We start from the raw sequence: 18,980 nt of genomic DNA, 5'->3' as shown, positions 1-18,980 counted from the left end.
ACCAGCACTGGGCACAGTCCTTAACACCCCAAGTTTTGTAGCTTGAGCAATGCAACACCAGGAGGGGAATCATCTTTAAAAGCCATGACCCCTTTTCCATTCCTCATTTCTTCAATTAAACACGTTTCTTCTGCCAAAAATAGCCCTCTTGTCTTCCATGGACCACCACAACAGAAACCTGCAGGATCTCTCAGCCAAAACCCTTACCAATTAAAAGAACCCAAACCAAAACACCCCAAGTCCTGACCCCAAGTTGCATTCTTCTGATATTCAACTTTACCGAGTGAATATGGAGAGGTTGGGGTTATTTTAGTTGAAGACATGCTTCACCAGCTCTGAAGAACGGAAGACAAAGAATTGCTCAAAAAATAGCTCAAGAGTGAAGAATTGGAAACTTGGTGTATGTCCTCACCAGTCATTTAGACAGCAGCATCCCATCTAAAGGAAAGGGATAATTTTTGTCAGACTCTTATAAAAAAAAAGGCTTTATTTTGAACAAGTTTTCTCCATTTGGTTTTACAGTCTCAACATACATCATATTCATGGACAAGCAGCATTTTCACAGAATAAGAGCCAAATACAAAGAAGAGGAAGCCACTTGGGATGAACAGTTTCAACCTAATTGACTCAGACTTCAGAAAATCCTGTATGCTGTCCCTTATTTGAGGTAAAGGAATTTCATAAATTAAGATCCACTGTTCAACAGAAAGAGTCAACAATGAAATATTTGGAAAGTAGGTACCTTGGGGAGGAGGGGAAAAAAATAAATCTTAAAGACATTGTGAGCAACAAGAGAAGGGGGAGGTAGAATTTCCACTTCTGGGATTATCACATATAAATGTTTAACCAAATTGGAGTAATTTAAATTTCAAATTTGATGAACTTTGCTGGTAGTACAGTCCTGAAACGTGAACCTAACAAGATATGTCATGAGCTTAGTTTATATGCTGAATGCTGTCACTAGGCACCCATTAGAATATCCAGTAAAATCCACAGCTTGCAGTGCCCATCCTGATGTGTTCCAGTTACATTGCTAATTTTTGGGCAGCCACGCAATCAGATCATACAATTACACATTTGGTGGAATTCAGGAGTGCTTTCTTAAGCAAAATGGTATTGGGGAAGAGAGAGAAATCAACCTTCCACTATCTGTTCATGCAAAAATATACCTGCAGACTAACAGGGTTTAGATAAACAGATTAAAGCCATTACAGGGACACATTTGTATTGTTTTAGACTAACTTGTTTATAGGGCAAATCAGTTTGTGTCATTAATCTGTGTAAAAATGATCTTAAACCTTTTAAACAGTATTCCCTTTGTACTTCATACTGTTTGAAGAAAAACAAAACAGAAAGACTATCCTCACCTTTTGGAGTTTAAGATTTGAATTAGCTCACTAATAATCCTGAATCTCACTGAAGAAAAAAAAAAAAAAGAAAAGCAACAGGATTAATATCCCATAAACAGCAAGAACTGAATTATCAATTTGAAATTGCTAATGCCTAGGAGAAATACATTTCAGTTCAGCCATTTAATGCCAGGCACTGTTCAATTTCTTACAGTAGAAAGAAAGCATCATTTCCTTTACAGACTTAACAGAACATCACGTGGAGACGTCAAGCTTCAACTGCTTGAGTGGTATTTCTCCAAAAAGGGTCCTTCCTGGCAAACTGAAGTTCCACAGTGTGGTTGGCCAAACCATCCAGTGGAAACAAAATGAATTCAAACTGAACTGGTGCAGGAATTGAGTTGTAATAAGCAAAGAAGATTCATTTAAAAAAAGCTAGTTTTTCAATGTTATTTTGTTTTCCATGTTCCAGTGAGCAAAATGGTTTTATACTTAGATTAACAAACCAGCTTCTCTTTGCCTCTATGTGATGAATCCATATCCCTTCTATTTCCTTTTTTTCTTTTTATTTAATAATCATCACGTTGCAGATTCATCATTCAGCAAGTTATCTGGCTCAGAACTAATAAAGCTCTAATAAATTCCTTCCCCCACTGGAAAACTGCATGGTATCACACAGCTTTGTGCACATAAAGTCATATCTTGCAGAAATATGATCACTGACCAGAACTTCTTGCTGTGTTACACTTTGAATAACAGCAGACATGAATGAGGTGAAACTGCAACTCAGCCTTTGTACCAACTGCCTCTGAAGATGTTCCAACATTTCCACTGGAGCTTTAACGCTTTGAGACACAACCTGCGATGTTCAGCGATTGTGCAATTCAAGCTCAGAAAAACAATTTGTGAAGAAAGTGAAAACTGACCATTATCACCCTCCAGACTATCAGAAAGCAAGTAAAAGGTGGAAAAAAAGATTTATTTTCCACTAGCATCCAGTTAGTTTCCTATGACCTTGAACACTAACAAAATGCTTCTTCTTACATGACAGGTAAGAGAGAATAGATTGAAAAAAAAATATCAATTAGCTAAGAAATTCAATCCTTGTATTTAGGACCTTGCATTTCCTTCAATAGCACTTCTGTATCATGTTGCATGGAGCAGAATTTTGGTGGTTTCTTTTTTCACAAAACCCTCACCTGCCTATTACGAATCACCGCAATAAAAATATTACTTTTTTTTCCACACTACACTAGGCAACTTTCTTTCCAGCCAAAGACAAGGAATTTAGTCAAGAATTATAAAAACCTGAACTATGAACTCTGGCACAGCTGGGAGCAGCCACTCAGCTACTCCAGAGTGCTTAGAAAATAGGCAGCCAGGAGTAGCAACTCAACTACTCCGGAGTGCTTAGAAAATAGGCTTTAGATTTTACACCAAGAAATTGGATTTATTGTAAATGCCACAGTCACATTGATAGACAGAGCACAGACTTCTGGTAACAAACAAACATACATTTTTGTAACTAAGCGTTTCTACTCGGTAAATAAATGCGTTTCGCACAGCCTTCCTCTTAAATGTGCCTAAACTAACCTAAATAAGCAGACAGCATAGCAGAAAAGGGAAATTTATGTGAGTAACTGTTTCTTAAGCAGTATATTATTTTTACTATGTATATAATATATTTTATATTATATACACATACATTTGCATCAACAGTTCAAATTATACCCGAATAATTAAAAAAAAAAAAGGAAAAAAAAAATCCAAACCAAAACTGGCGCTCTTCCAACACATTTACCACCTTTTCCTCAGGCAGAGTTAATCCAGGTATTTGTCAAGATAGAGGAATGACAGTTAAAAAGACCTCCCCCCCAACAAGAAACAAGTTACACAAAGAATACTGTATCACTACAAATTTTTTTATTCAGAAGCCCATCTTTAAAAAAAACGTCATTATGAACTTTGTTTGGTCAAACTACAACACTTTTCTAGCAGACATACGGTAAAAATGGCATGGCTCAGAATCGACCGGATCTTTCGCGGTCTCGCGACCGCCTCCTGTCGCGCTCGCGGCCTCCTCCGCCGCCGCCGCCACGGCCGCGATCTCTGGATCTAGACCGGCGCTCACGGGACCTCGACCTGGACCGATGCCTGCACAGAAAAAGTTGAATGTTTTACTGTCTCATCCCAGCCAGCAGTTCACTTGCAGCACCACGCTTAATTAAGGATGTGAGCGATAAAGGAGGAGAAAGGCAGCGTGTCGTTATAAGGATTGGTTAAATTGGCACTCGGGATGAGAAACCACGGATTTACAAACTGCTCAAACTTTAAATACCAGGGAGTCAACGCACACTGGAACAAGAACGGACTGTTCCCTGCAGTCACCTGTTCCAGTGGATCTGCACACCTTAAGGAAGGGCAAGGAGAGGAACCAAGGCACTGTTATACAGCTGTTAATTAAAGAAGCAGGAGAAAGGGACACCTGCTTTGGCAGACAGGAACAGCTCTGAATGCCAAAAGCCTAAAGCTGCTATTAAGTCCACTCATATTAAATCAATTTCATTAATTAGCAATTACAACTCAGTTCTTTGTGATTGTTTCCCCCTCTTTTTTCTACATCATGCCCTCCCCCCCAAGCCATCAGCACTGGCAAATCACCTTCCCTGCCTCTGAGGCAGAGGAAAAATTCAGGAATGAAGCTAAAACCATCCATTCCATCCTGCTAACAGAGCTACTGTGGATTTATGGTTTGTATGTCATGTCACTTCTCAGTGCCTTTAAGTATTTCAGAAAAATTAACTGCATAAAACAAGTTAACAGTACAGTTCTAAATATATGTAGAAATTACAGCAGAACTGAAAAAACTCAAGGAAACAAATGCTAAAAGCCTTCAGTTTGCAGAATATTGTTTCATAGTGAGATGTTTTGGGGTGGGATTATGTGTGGTGACAAGTTTTACTATGACAGACATATACTTAATTCTTGCATACCACTCAGCTGGCCCAAATTGTTGAATTTGCCTTTGATTATTCAGACGTTCTGGTTTACCCTTCTTTTTCCTACTCAAAACCCTTTTGACACACTTCACTCTGTGCAGAACTACTTTCAGGACAGTCTAGTTTATACAACCTACCTGTGCAACCCCACTGACCCAAGAAATGGTATTTTTTATGCCAAGCCTTACTGCTAACCTGTGACAGCTTTCGCTGCACAAAGACTTCAAATAAGGCCAATAAAAACAAAACTGGGCAGAGGATTCAGCTATTTTGTTTTACCACATACTGAAACTGGGCTGTGGATAAAACAAACATATTCCAAAGCCAAACAAACAGTTTTCTTGCAAAAAAAGGTGGTATCTTTAAATCAGCATTACTAAGTCTGAGAGATCTGGATTTGTAACAGTGAGGCAAATATAAAAAGCATACTTTGTTTTTTCATGAATAATTCAAACATCTTAAAAACTTGCATGTAAGTTAATATTAATTGGGATGCTTTAGGAAAAGTATTTAGGCACTTATACATGTGGGCTAAGCAAGGCAATCAATGTTTTTGAAAGTTAAATTCATCCTCACAACTTCTGAGACACTGCCAATTAAGAGACATCTATAGGAAAAACACATCTACAATCCCAGGCTCTTTCTGTGACTGAAAGGAACCTACAAAATTGTGCTCTAGATAAAAGCAAGATCAACAATTTTCCATGCCTACACTAAATAGCAAGGTCCTAAATGCAGATTGAATCCAGCTCCAAGTGAACCATCATAGCAACAGCAAGAGGTATAAGCCCTTCTACAAGGCACCTCACTAGATGAATAATATATAACAATGTATTTCTCACATCTTTTTACCATTAAACAAAATTACTGTTCTTTTTTCCCCACTCAGAATTCCTATCAAGAAGGGTCAAGCTGTGAGGCTGGTATTAATAAACAGTGAGCTCAGTACAGTGACTGATGAATACAGGCTACAAAAATCAGCCATTAACAGTTAAAAGCAAACAGAGTTGGGTCCTGAGTATAATCTATAGATATGCTTGACTGCACATAATGCTGAAAGAGGCCAATCTGGTGCTGCCAAAATGCCCATTAGCAAAGCAGCCTGTGTTTGACACATCTAGAAGAGAATGAAACATAAGAGGCATAAAGCAATTTCTCCCAAATAATGTCCTTCAGTACAGTTTGCAGATCTGAGCCACAGACAGGGCCTATAAATTCAGTAAACTCAGCGAATTTTCCTCTCCTTGAACCCTGCCTTCTCCTAGAGCTACATCAACCTTGAGCACCCACAGCACTGCAGAGCAAGAAGCACCATAACTTTTTATTTAGAGACCTACACCTTAGTTCTAAACCACTTGTCAGCTTTACTTGATGCCCTTCCACTGGCACGTGCCAGAAGGTGCATTAGAAAAAAGAGGAGAACTTAAGTTTAAAGATCTGCCTTTGGATATTTCAGCAACTGATCATTAATTTACTCATTTTAATGGTGTTTAAAAAGAAACTTACTTTTTACGGCGACGCCCGTACAACTCACGTCTTAACTCTCGAGAGATGGGCTTCAAATGCATGAAGTTGCAGAAACCTCCTCGTGTACACTCTCTGAAACAGAGTTCAAGAGGCACAGTTAGAATTCCCAGCTCCACACTACCTGTTTGGACTTTTAGCCACCCAAAAGCCAGCACATCGCAACCATCGTTTACTGCCAGTGAATCACTCCTAGGTCATCCCAAAAAAAGATGGCAAAAGTCAAGCGTTTCATCACAGATCCTCCACATCACAGTTACCTGAGGTGGTTTTCTTCCTATGCTCAGCTACACATAAAATCCACACCCAAGCAACCTCCCTGCCTGTGCAAACATTTCTCAGACACTGCCAAGGCCAGAGGAAGTCAGTGCTTTACCCCATTTCATATTGACGGCAACAAGCCTCTCTGAAGTCAGTCACAGGCGAGAGCTCGGCATGGATGGGCTGCCCGTTGAACCAGCGATTGTTCAGGTCAATCACAGCCTTTTCTGCATCTTCTTCACGGCGAAACTAAAAGCAAAAGTAACATTTTCTCACTCTACAGAGAAGTAACAGAAGTAGGTTGAAGATTCCCATCCAATCAAGTTCTGCGGTATCTGAGGCTCAGGACCAGTCACGGAACTAGAAGCTACTTCAGAGTTCCCTGGGAAAGTCCAGCAAATCAAGGGTAAATATGTCAGCTCTTTATTAAATGGGACTCAGAGCTAATCAAAACATTGATTTTTCCTCTTAATTATGTTCTCTTTGGTCCTTCAAGTGAAAAAGTTGGTCAATAAAAGATACTGTGTTTTCTTAGTACAGCTTTAAACCATGAGAATGCTTACAAGTACTTCCGGGAACACCAACACTCCTGATGTAATACATTTCTTCAAACATTTAAGAGAGATCTGCATGAGAACTGGAGTTCTCATTCATTTAGATCACAATTTACAAAAATCTGATCCTGTTTTATGATGAGTGTAAAACATTTGAAACACCTTTTCACAGCTAACCACTTGCAAATCTTTAAAAACAACTTTTAGTTCTGATTATGACCAATACAGGTGTGAAAATACTTTCCAGTTAAGGGAATGCACGGTTCAAATATTCAAACAAACTTTCTTACACCTCCCCAACACTGTGCCCACACAATAAAATTCCTCCAGGTGACAACTTTGTACTAGTTATTCAAGAGATATCAATACCTTTTAAAAGCTAAACCCAAGTGCTCCAGTTTGTACCTTAAACCACACAGCTAGTGCCAAATATTACAGGATTATAGGATACTGTGTTTAACTGGGAAGTTAAAAAATAAATGCACCTGCTGCAAATAAACCTCTCTCATAACAAAGTGCTTAAAGGGCAACATGATGGTAAGACAAATCCCAAATTAATCCCAAACTAAAGAGCCCAGCAATACAGTGTTCATAACTGTGCTAAAAAAACAAGTGTTAATCTTTCTGAAAATTACAGATTTTGACAATCAAGTAAGTTTCTCATCATTTATTAAAATTTCTTTCAGATTCCTTTCACATTTTCACTCCACTTTAAATCATGACTTCGGAAGCTTCTCTTGCAAACTCTAAATCATACAGTAGCTTTTAAAATTATAAATCAACAAACCCCACCCCTAGTGATTACACAGAGATGCCTGTTTATCCTACCTTTACGTATACATTTCCAACTAGATGATCTCCAAGGTTATCACACACGTTCATCTCCTCAACTTCACCGTATTTCTCCTCCATTTCTGTGAAGACCTCCTAAGCAAGAGAAACCCATTACACGTTTGCAGCACATCAGTTCTAAGTACAGAAATGTTGTGTTTAGCTGTGAGCATGAAAGACAACTTTTCCTCAGTGAAAAAAAGCGAAATCAGCATGTTTTTTATATTTCTGATTTTAAAGTCAGTACTTGCTTGGCCTGTACCGTGTCCATCTGTAGGTACAGCACTAACAAGATACAACAAAAACCTATGGAAAACATTATGCAAACAGTATTTACACAATACGTAAGATGCACTGAAAACACAACACATAAACTTTGATGCTGTAGTTTCACTTTCTTTCTGTATAAATAATGAAGTATATTTTGAATTCATAAAAAGGAAGCAGGTTATAGAATCAAAATGCTACATTGCTTAAGCTGCTGATTTTGATTAAAGTCTATTTCAAACAGAAAAGTTAAAGCTAAACTAACCAAAGGTTACACCAGGAGCTATTTAGCACTGCTAAATAAATAAAGCTGTCAGTTTTATATGAACACCTGAGGAAATAAGTGCTTTTGCCTGAATCCACCTCACTGTGCTATGCACTACATCCATTTCACTTGTCTGTGGTGACAGGTCCACTAACACTTTAATGCATTTTTACATACCTCAAAGAACTCATCATAATGTTCCTGCATCTCAACATCGCTCACAGCACCTGCAAAAGTCAAAGAGTCATACTGATTAGAGCCTGCCAACAAGGAAGGAGAGATTTTGATCATACTACAAAACAATCTAGAGAGGCCGTCTGGAGCATAAGAGACACCATATAGCATGGAGCTAACTAACAGGAATATTAAAAAATAAGGATGTGTGAAGAGCTTTGAGTCCCCAAAGTATCTGTCAAAACATTACATTGATATGATCAAATCAAAGCAAGCTTTAATCAGAGCCAAGCTTGTATGCCACAAATTCAAAGGAAGGGGAAAGGAATTCCTTTGAAGTATCACTTTAAATTTAATGTACAGTCCCCCTCTCTATCTACTAACAATTTTACCTAAACAGAAGGCAAGTGCTTTGTTACATTTCCATATTCTGAAGTATTATTACAATTTAGTGTTCCTCTTCCTAAAGGCAGAATTTTATGTCCACCTCTCCAGCATATCCACTAGAATTTGAGTTCACAATATAACATAGCCCAGAATTTTTTTTTAAATTTGTTCAAAATAGTTATTGAAATGACACACTTTTCTGGGTGCTCTCAAAGCAGGGTACCATAATGCTTTGCAAGAGAGAGCAATTTTCTATTTTAATTTTGATTATAATTTAAGCTTTTCTGTAGTCCTGCAGAACACCTTTTAGTGCAAGACAAGCTAGCCACATATTCAGGTTAGATTATTTTCATGCTCCAAGCTGGACTTTAAAACTGAGTGCTGCTTGCCTGCTGCTACAAAAACCAATGTAAGTTTGGCTTATTTTTCAAAGCACTAGAAGTATAAAAATGTATTTCATTTATTTCTTCCAGTCTGCAGCACTTTAAACAAGCTGTATACATTAAAGCCTAATGTATTAACTCTTCAGCAATTAAGTGGCTTATTAAGATCAAGCGGAGCTGTTTTAAAACAACCCCTGCATTTTATGCTAGAAAAATATGCTGGTGTTTAAATTAGAAACATTGCTGCTTTAGTTCACAGAAACGAGAAAGACAAAAATCTGAGCCAATAAAGCAAAGTTTATTCACTTTCAGGCTGCTATGAAAAAAAAAAAATATATGCTTTGGGCTCAGTCATTTTTGGCTATTATTACAACTTGGACAAAGTTTACATTTTTATTCAAAGGCTCTAATATTAACCAGCCACATTCTCTGGAACTCAGGTCCTGTTCTTCCAACCCAGCTCACCTCCAGGAGAGGCTCAGGAGCATTTGGTTATAGTTTAGGCTAACAATGTCTCTGCATTTGAAACGTTATTTGCTTTTAAGAAATTTCTCCTTCCCCATGGTTATACTGCAAATTAAGGAATATCAAACATTAAACCAGTATTTCTAGGCAGTTTAATACTTAACTATATTCTCAAGGTTCTGCCAACACCACTGATAACAGCTTACTAATATCTAAGGTTTTTTTGTTGTTGTTGTTTTTAAAGGTATCAGACAGGGGCTCTGTGAGCCACTTTGGAAATACTGACTTGTTACCAGATGGACAAGTGTCAAAAACTTTTAAGGAGATTCCATTGTCAAATTAAGAGATCATAAGCAACAGTTAGTTAATGACTAATTCAATGTCCTTCTAAAGTGGGAAGCATACATATGCACAGGCTTTACAAACATCCATATTATTCCAGGGCTACTGGTATCTGAACCTTGAGAAGCCCCAGTTACTAATTAAAATACTCAGGAAAACTACTGCTGTTCAAAACTAAGGTTAATCCTCTACGACGGCAATAGAAAGGAAGACAGTTAAGCAACAACGACAAAGCATTAAATAGCTACCCAAAGTTATCCATTGAAAATACATGCAGTACTTAAGTAGGGACAAATACCAAAGTAACAAGGAGCCAGGAGTTCCAGCAAATCTACTGCTTGCAGAGCTCCAGCTGTACCCCAGGAGGTACAGTGAGGCTCTGGTACACAGCTACTCGCTTGTCACGACAAACTAAGAGTTGGATACCAGCATTTGCAACACTGGAGAATCTGTTCAGGACTCTTGCAGCTGTAAATCTAAACAGCTCCACAGACCAAACTGCTGTCACTCTGTGCAAATTAGTTACCAGCGCATTGAGAGTTTAGGGAAACAGTGGAAATACCCAACTGGAAATTTTGTGGTCTCCTGAAACAGCGTTAACTACTAAGCATCTGCAACAAGAGAGCCTACAAACCAATAGAACTGTTTAAGCATCTAGACAAAATTACACAGCCCGTTGCATGTCTAGTGTGACAACACCTCAAATCATTTAATTGAGCCATCATTACTTTTAGAAGCAGGAGAGGCAGTGCTGACTTTTAAGTTAGTGGCTGATTTCACAAGGCACTTCTAATCAAATGCTGGTAACTAATCTGAACTAGTCTATAATCCAACAGTCAAAAAAAAAAGGAATAGCCAAACAAAGCTTTATTACCACACAGTCAATACTCACTTCAACAAGAAATATTAGTTAGAAAAGAACACCGACCCTTTTTTGGTCCTAAGACTTTTTTTTTTTTTTTTTTTTATAAATCTTATTCTAATATTGATGATTCAGTTACACTGATATATCTATCAGTACTCGCCGATCAGTCCTGGTCATTAACTGCTGCCAGTCTCACAGGAGGTGCGTTTGCTTTTATGCCCATTTTTTTCTGAGGAGGAGTCATTAAATTACTTCATGACCATACCCAAATGCCTTCCCCTCCTCAAAAGTACTTTTAAAAATATTTTTTCTTAGGTAAATACGCCACTTGGCTTTGGAATTTGAATTTTCGAAGCACGGAAGGAATTTTAAGCACGCACCCATCCAAAAAGGACAGCTGCCAGAAGGGAAGCGTTTGTCAGTCATGGTATATTCTAAAGTGCACTCCCTAAATGGAAGTTGCATTAACCTGGGACAAATTTCTGCATGCAGTCTGAGAAGTTTCAAATTCAAGTTCTCTTAACGTTTACAGAGCAGGAAATTTGTTCTGGATGAAGTCAATGTGTCATTGTCCTGCTCTTTGGACAGTGGAACCTAACGGATAGCACAAAACATACAGAAAACCATTCGTAGGATGCAGGCAACTGGCAGGGAGAAAGGTGACAGGAAGAAAGCAGTGCAACCAAGACTGCTTCACTGGGGAAGTACAATTTCAACCCTTTTGGATTTAGTAGTTGGTATTCAGATTCCCCTCATCATTTTGGGAGTAGGGAGGAAGGTGAGTGGGACAAAAAAAATTATTTTTTTTTCCTGGTTTTTTTTTTTGTGTTTGTTTTGAACACATTTAACGAAACGTGGTCAGTTTGATCTGTTAAACTAAAATGGCAGACCAGCTTAAGTCGACACTGAGCTCTGACAATCAAGCCCAGGGAACCAGTGAAGGAACTTGTATGAACTTACAGCGCAAACCGTCAGCAGACTGGGAAGAGTTTTGAGGGTTACGGTAAATGTTCAAGAGGGCAATGGTCTGAAATACAAAACGCAACAACTTTATATTATGGAAAATAATTTTAACAAGAAACTGGTTTCCTTTAGGGTCGCTTTGGCCGAGTCTGTGCTGAAAGAGAGGTGGTTATTCTCTCCCAAGAAGGAGAACTTTTGCTTAGCTGGTGACCTTTCTAAATCAACCTAACACTGTAAAGTAATAGAGATCTCATGACACTCCATTATTGTATTTTATTCCGTTCACCAATATTACTAGAGGAGTTTTGCATGAATTCAGACAGCTCTGTAATAGGTGGCATCCACACACCATTTACATTACAAGCACAGTAATTCCAATTTGGTTTTACTGAATGGTTTCTTAGCAGGAAAGGAAGCAATACAATAATTACAGCATAACATGAAATCTCCATTTTCCTAAAAAAGTTAAGATGAAAGAAAACCCAGTTTTGGGGAACTTACCGTACATCACATATATACCTATTTTTTTAATTTTTTTTTTAATTTTTTTTTGTTAAATCAAGAATTTGAGGAATGTCTGCAGTTCAACCCTTTAAAAAAACGGCAGTGTTACTGAGAAATCCAGCTTCACTTTGCAACACAAAAGGGAACCTGCATCAAGTCCAATTTATGCAGCCACTTCTGCACTTGGAATCGCACACGTTCCCCAAATTCTTGATCTGTGCGCAAGAGTTCCATCACTTGTCCTGTTTGCAACAGCTTTATGTCAGCAGCTCAGGAGCCAACATTATTTTCTCATAATTAGGAGTGGGCTCTTTAACACCATTCTTTAAAAAAATTTCTCCAACTGTGGGACTTACAGTGTGAGCCGTCAGCCGTCTGTGCACTGTTTTGGGGGTTACGATAGATGTTTTGAATCAAGATGGTCTGCGGGGAAAAAAAATAAAAAGGGGAATTCTACTGGCTGCTGTGCATATAATAGACAATTGCAAAGAGACAACTTGTTTGCAAACAGCTAAAAGTCATATTTTATCCTTAAAGACTTCCTTTTGTATTTGCAGAGTATCTTCCAAAATTGCATCCAGACCATCATATTATGAAAACAGTTTTAATTAACCACCAAGAAAGAGCTGCGTTTGTCTCAACAGCTATCCTCAAAATGGGAGGTGTGAGGCACAGTGACCTACAACGTCACACGAGGTGTTCTGGAGATGCCTAAGCCCTTCGAGACCAGATTCACTACTGCAAGTCTAGGGGGAGAAAAAATAGTGTTATGTGCACAGCATGTAGTACATAATGCCACAGTCTCCAAAGTGCTACACCAGACAGTTAAGGCCTTTAGGCAACAGCTACGTCTCGTTTTGTGCGTCAGGAATTTCTTGGTGGAATTTCTGTTTAAATAATATAATAGCATCATAGGTTCACATGTTTCCGATCCTTCAAATAAGGACAATATCCTTTTAGCCCTTCTGCTTTTTACTTGAAGAATTAGCCCAGGCAGACTTGAAACCTTACATTTGTACCGTTCTTCTTAAAATCAAGTTGTCTGAAAAAACAAACCATGTTTAAGTTAGTAAACTAATATTACAAAAAAATTCCAAACGTCCATATCACTGTAAGCAGCTCAAAAAATTGAAATCTGATTACTTAAAATACAAGCTCAACGTTAGTCAGTATGAATGGCAATCCCCAAGTAATTTTAGCTTACACATTATTATTAGTCACAGTAAGAATTCAGAGCTTAAAGGAGTCACAGGACCAGCAATGTCACACCTACACATGCTGCCCATTTAACACGTTAAAAAAAAAAAAATTTAAAAAAAAAATCACATTTAATAATCACACACATTTTTTAATGGGTACGGTCATACCAACCAAAGCTTTGTGCCCAGGTTTAAACTACCCATGATTTAGCCTACAATTGGAGAGCGCCAGAAACATGCATCTAGTTCGGGTGTTCCTGCTGACTGGGGGTAATTTGATCACCCTGGATTGCATGACCTTTCCTAACACAGCTCTTCTGTAAAGCAGCTGCACCAGCAAGAGCTGTACAAGGTAAAAACGTTGTGCTGAAAACTTCCCATTAGTGAAGTCTCTGTTCTTCTGTTTTCTATCACAGCTGATTAACCACCTGCACACAAATAAAGATTTCTGTGGTGAGCCCTGCACACTGCCAGGTGCGATGCTGTGCAGTCCCAGACAACCAGAATGGGACACGCCTGACCCACTTCAGCTGGCACTGCTAAACAAGAGTCTGAGCAGAGCTTCAAGCTGCATCGACAGAGGAAGCTGTACTTGCAAAGTTAAAAAAGGCTTTAGGGTGGGGCTTTGTGTTCGGTTTTTGGTGGGTTTTTTTAACTTAAAAGACAACTACTTGTCTGATTTAGAAATATAATCTAGCAGCCAGTGACCTAAATTCAGGTCTCTGTATAACCAATACATTCCAGCAGGTGCTCCATGTAGGTCAGCAACATGGAACAGTTTTGAAAATGGACAATTCTTTTTGAAATAAAATATTTGCATTAGAAATCATTTAATTCCCAGAAGCAGGGAAGTGTTTTTGTAGCTGTTGTACCAGTAGCCCCTCTGGATCAGTAACCTTGACATTCCCCTCTAAAACTCCCTCTGCCCACTCACAGTTTAGCTTGAGGAGCACCACAGCTCTGAACTTGTCACATGGATAGCACTTGCCTCCCTAATTTCTCCCCAGACCAACATCAGCCCACCATTCTCACCAATTCTGCTCCAAGGCAGATTAAATGAACTTGCAGAAGATCTGTTCTTATGTAAACTTTATCTCTGTAGGTAAAACTGCTGATAACGCAACAACTTTCAAAGGCACTACTTCCCATGTGCAACATTCCCAAAGAAATCTATTTATCTGTGTACCTTGACAATCAGCAGTGATAGACAGAGGGAAAACAAAGTTCTCCACGAATGTAATTTGTGGAAACTATAAAGCTCATAGTAATAAAAACTTTGTCACTCACTGCACTTTTTAAAATTTATTTTTATTTCTGGTAGATATGCAGTCACATATCATGTCTCTAACTGTATTCACTAATACTCAATAATCTGTTGTGTCAAGTGACAATTCACCCTCAGCAACCAGGCAAGTTGTTCTTAATAAACCATTTTTTCCACATTCAAAGGAAGTATGCAAGTCACTCTTGAAACTTAAGAGCCTGGGTCAGAGAGCAAATGCAGTGACAGATGAGTCACTTCCATTCATCAATTAGTTTACTTATATGCATGAAACATTAAATTTCCCACCTTTGGGACAGGTGGAACGTGCTGCCATTGTCTGCGCTTTAAAAAATCTGGGATGGTTTAAGTGCCTGAACACCACTGAGAAGGCACACTCACCTGAAGGTTAGCACTGGTTGGTCTCTACTACAGGCAAGCTTACAACAGCATCGCTTCCTGCAGCCATTAAGGGTGACAGGAGATAATTAGAAATGCTGGGAGAAGTAAATGGAATACCCAAAAAAAAACCAAAGACCCAGATAAACTGGGGCCAAAAGTGAACTAGTTAATCTGGAGCTCGCTAATTATTCACTTGTATCTAAGAATCTACGTTTTAAAGAAGCCAGAATATACTTCCACGAGAAAGAGTAAACAAAAGGGAAACAAACCTGGCTAAATGTTGGTTTGTTGTGCAATCGAGAACATCTGTCTCCATGGCGACAAGCTCCAATTTTGAAATAAAATGAACAGTTGACCCTGCAAGGGGAAAAAAAAAATAGAGTAGTTACATATCGGAATAGATAGATATAAATAGATTTGCATTAATATGCAAAAAAGCATATGCCCTAAATGTCTTTATCTTGATGTGGGGAAGTAACACAGAAAGGAAATCCACACCAAAACTGCACAGGGAAGGATTACAGCAAACCTGTCCACACTCACTCCTTTTCCCCCTGATTTACAGCCAGAATCTGACTGATTTCACCCTGAGTGGTTTCAGATCCACCGCACACAAGTGATCACTGGTTTACCCTTCTTGTTCTCCATCCTTGTCTCTACACCAGTTTCAGTGGGTGCTGGGACGGGAAGTGACGTGAAAAACGGTCTGAAAATTTACACTACACAAGCTCTGTGTCTCAGCTCATGCAGCCCCTGCTCCAGGCAATAAAACCTGCTTTAGAGCTGACACAGTTGCACCTCTCTCATGTTTTATAAACCACCTGTTTAAAGTTATACTCTAAGGGTAATTCAAGCTACTGCCAACACAGTACTGGAAATAAACTGAGGGAGGAGAAAAATCCTGTTAGAGAGAGAATACACATAAGCAAAACAAATTCATTTAATGAATCCATTTCCATGAATATTGTCAGTAACTTCAAGAGTAAGCTTTTTTTTTTTTTTTAACCACTTTCAGCTTTCCCTGAATGATCCATCTCGTGGCACCTTCAAAATGATGCTGGTTTAGAAATGCCAGTAAAACTCTCACAAAAAGTTGTAACTCACGTGGAATGATGAAAGAAAACCATCAGGAGTTTAAGTTACCTTGACAGGGAAAATGCAGAATTCTAAAGGGCAAGAAAACTACTATGGGCTGTATATGGGTAAGTGAAATATTAGAACTCTCCTGGAAGAAAGATTATCATTCCCACAGTCAACACTAATTATTTCCACAATCCTGTGTAACCAACATCAACTCAATAAGGGGAGAATGATTAAAGTACTAAAGCATATCTGATCTCTAGCAAAACATTCTACTGTAAAATTACAACATGCTTACTCTTCATTATGCTTTTGAAAACAAACACTTAGCATTATAATATACTTACTGTCTTTTCTGAACTCTAACCTGAAATAAAAAGAAATACCTAACTATAAAATTTCCAATAGTGCCTCCAACTTCAGCACCTTCTGGAAGGTTCCGTTTGCTTTTTCTAAACAGAAAATAGGAGCTGCACAGGAATTTCGTGCCTGATTAGTACTGTGGAGCTGTACTGCATTATATTCATGTGTATCTCCTTTGTGAGAAAGGACGCTACAGTAACAGAGCTCAAGAGAGGCTGCCGATCTGCTTTCCCGGAATGGCAGCGCTACAGAGCAGAGCAGAAGCCCCACGGCCAGGGGCTGACAAGAGTAATTTAGTCCAGCAGCACATCGACGCCCCCTTTTTCATTTTTACGAGTGGAAAAACACGCCGGTTTGGTCAGGCCGGTGGTGACCAAATTTTCGTTAGGAGGGTTTTGTGTGTGTGCTTCCAACAACCAGAGAAACTAGAGGCGTTCCCGGACGCGTGGAAGGCTGCAGGCAGAAGCCTGTAGGATCAGGATGCAGCAGTCGGGGAAATCCTCCGCACCCTGGGGAGGGGGGAGAAATAACCAGTCGCTGTCCTTGCAGCAGAGCGGGAGCTCTCGGGCTGCTGCGAGGCGCAGGGACACGAACAAAAGGGGAACAGGAGGAGGAGGAGGCGCTTTCTGGCAGGAGGCGGCGGGAAGCTCCGGCACCCAGCGGGCCCGGCAGGAAGGCGCAGCCGCGGGGGAGGAGGACGGTGGAGGGAAGGACGGGGGAGGGAGGGCGGTACCGCACCACGAGGCGCGGGCACACCCGCATGGCGGCCGGGGAGGGAGGGAAGAGGAAGAAGGGAAGGTCCCCGAGAACGGCCCCGGCCCGGGAAGGAGGGGTGGGGAGGAGGGGAGGGCAGGGGAGGGTTGGGGGTAAGGAGGGGAGGGAGCGAAGCGCGCGCGCGGGAACGCGCGGAGGCCGCGCGCGGGCGGGAACGCGCGCGCGCGCGCGCTCCCCCCTCTCTCTCTCCTCCCACCCGGCCGGGCGGCGCGCGCCGCGCGCACGCGCGTTCCTGAGGGGGAGGGGAAGGGCCTGAGGGAGGCGATGGCGGGGGGGAAGGGGAAAGGGGGTGGGGAGCGCGGCCGCCTCTCGCTTCCCTCTTCCCGCCGCGTTCCAAGGCAGGATCGGGAATGGCGGGGGGACCCAGCCCCGGCGGTGCCGCTGAGGCCGGGAGTGAGCGAAACGGGCCGGGGGAGGGGTTCACCCTTCAGGGGAAAGGGAAGGGGGAAGGGAAGGGCTGAGACCGCCGCGATCCGAACGAGGCCGCGCGTCCCCGCGCAACCCGCTACGGGCCTCAGGCCTCCCCCTCCGGCTCCTCCCCACCCCGGGGGCAAGGGGGACACCGGGGCCGCAGGGGAGGAGGGATGGGGGCCACTCACTTGTCCTTCTCGGTGCCGAAGATGGAGGCCAGGTACTCCGCCATCTCCACCGCCCGCCCTGCCCGCCCGCCGCGCCGCCCGGACCCGGCGCCGCCGCCGCGTCACAGCGGCCGCGCCGGAACCGCCGCGGCGGGGAGGGCGGGGGCGGGGCGAGGGCGGACTCGGAGGGTCGGGGGTTCGAGTCCGCCGCGCCGCGGCCGCTGAGGGGACGGGGATGTCCTGGGGGCAGTGAGAGTGATGGAATAAAAGGATCTGCTCCGAGGAGGGGAAAGGGTGCACCTTCGGGGGTTGAAATATAATAAAACGCCGAAGGGGGTTGAGTGAAAAAAAAGTTGGATAAAACTGCAAAGCAAAAGTTTCATTAAAAGCGGAGTGGAGGGTAGGACCAAGTTCTTCCTCATCTTTTTTTGGGAAGGGTAGGACCAAATTATTTCTCATCGGTTTTTTTGAAGGGTAGGGTCAAATTCTGGCAGGTAATTTTTTGTATAGGGTACGACCAAACTATTTCTGATAATTTTTTTGTTCAGAGTATAACCAAACTCTTTCTGATTGGTTTTTTTTTTGAGGAGGATAGGACCAAATCCTTCATGATATTTTAGTGCAGGGTAGGACCAAATTCTTTCTGATCACTTCTTTTTAAGGAAGCCTTGTGGAATTACGAGCCATAAGCTGAGTAAGGCTCACTCACCTGCTCCCTTACTACTTCCAACAAACCCGCGCTGATTTTTGCTTTAATGTTTTTGCTAAAGCCTTCAGGTAAAACACTGTCAAAATACGTTTTCCCTGAGGAATCAAAATATACTTTTCCTTAGGAATTAAAGTAGGTTTTCAATATTTGAAATGCACTGGGTTCTCAGACCCCATTCGCTTTAGATTTCCCTTTGTGTGGTATATTGCTGAGGGCAAGAAGCATTTTCCAGAGGGTATTTTAAGGTATTTTAGACCCTGTAAGTCAGTTCTTGTGCTGAAGCCTTGCTGAGGTCCACGTTTCCACAGACAAGTAACTTGACCTGGAGATGCTGTTAGAAAACAAAGCAGCTGCTCCCCTGTTGGAAATTTCTGCTCGCACGTGACAAGCAGAAATCTCACGATGCCACAAACCCTCCTGTTTTGCTCTGCCTTCTTAAGGCCCAGTGTCATCACTGGATCTCAGCTAAAACGCGGTGAGG

General features: G+C 41.1%; 1 protein-coding gene across 6 annotated transcripts; it reads right to left on the bottom strand.

The window, feature by feature from the left end:
- Positions 1-467: 467 nt before the first annotated feature.
- Positions 468-17,948, bottom strand: U2AF1 (U2 small nuclear RNA auxiliary factor 1). Of its 6 annotated transcripts, none has more exons than XM_050332125.1 (8): positions 17,812-17,948; positions 15,265-15,352; positions 12,490-12,556; positions 8,228-8,277; positions 7,516-7,614; positions 6,249-6,382; positions 5,855-5,947; positions 468-3,503 (listed from the first exon to the last, which is right to left on the bottom strand). In XM_050332125.1, the coding sequence occupies exons 1-8, from the start codon at positions 17,853-17,855 to the stop codon at positions 3,371-3,373; spliced, it is 708 nt and encodes a 235-aa protein (XP_050188082.1). In that variant the 5' UTR covers positions 17,856-17,948; the 3' UTR covers positions 468-3,370. The 6 variants fall into 6 exon arrangements, with proteins under 6 accessions (XP_050188082.1, XP_050188083.1, XP_050188087.1 ...); XM_050332126.1 differs by lacking the exon at positions 12,490-12,556 and adding an exon at positions 11,627-11,693; XM_050332130.1 differs by lacking the exon at positions 17,812-17,948 and adding an exon at positions 16,423-16,556.
- Between the last annotated feature and the right edge of the window lie 1,032 nt (positions 17,949-18,980).

Source organism: Myiozetetes cayanensis, unplaced genomic scaffold, assembly GCF_022539395.1.
Source record: "Myiozetetes cayanensis isolate MyiCay16 unplaced genomic scaffold, myiCay2020 scf5-8, whole genome shotgun sequence".
NCBI lineage: Eukaryota > Metazoa > Chordata > Aves > Passeriformes > Tyrannidae > Myiozetetes > Myiozetetes cayanensis.
Note: the sequence above shows the minus strand (reverse complement) of the source record. Positions and strands in the feature narration are given on the sequence as shown.

Coding starts and splice junctions, on each gene's coding strand:
- U2AF1 (XM_050332125.1), bottom strand. CDS start 17,855: ATGGCGGAGTACCTGGCCTCCATCTTCGGCACCGAGAAGGACAA. Junction 7,615..8,227: donor ATTATGATGAGTTCTTTGAG/GTATGTAAAAAT, acceptor TCTCTTGCTTAG/GAGGTCTTCACAGAAATGGA. Junction 6,383..7,515: donor TTGGAAATGTATACGTAAAG/GTAGGATAAACA, acceptor TTTTGCTTTTAG/TTTCGCCGTGAAGAAGATGC.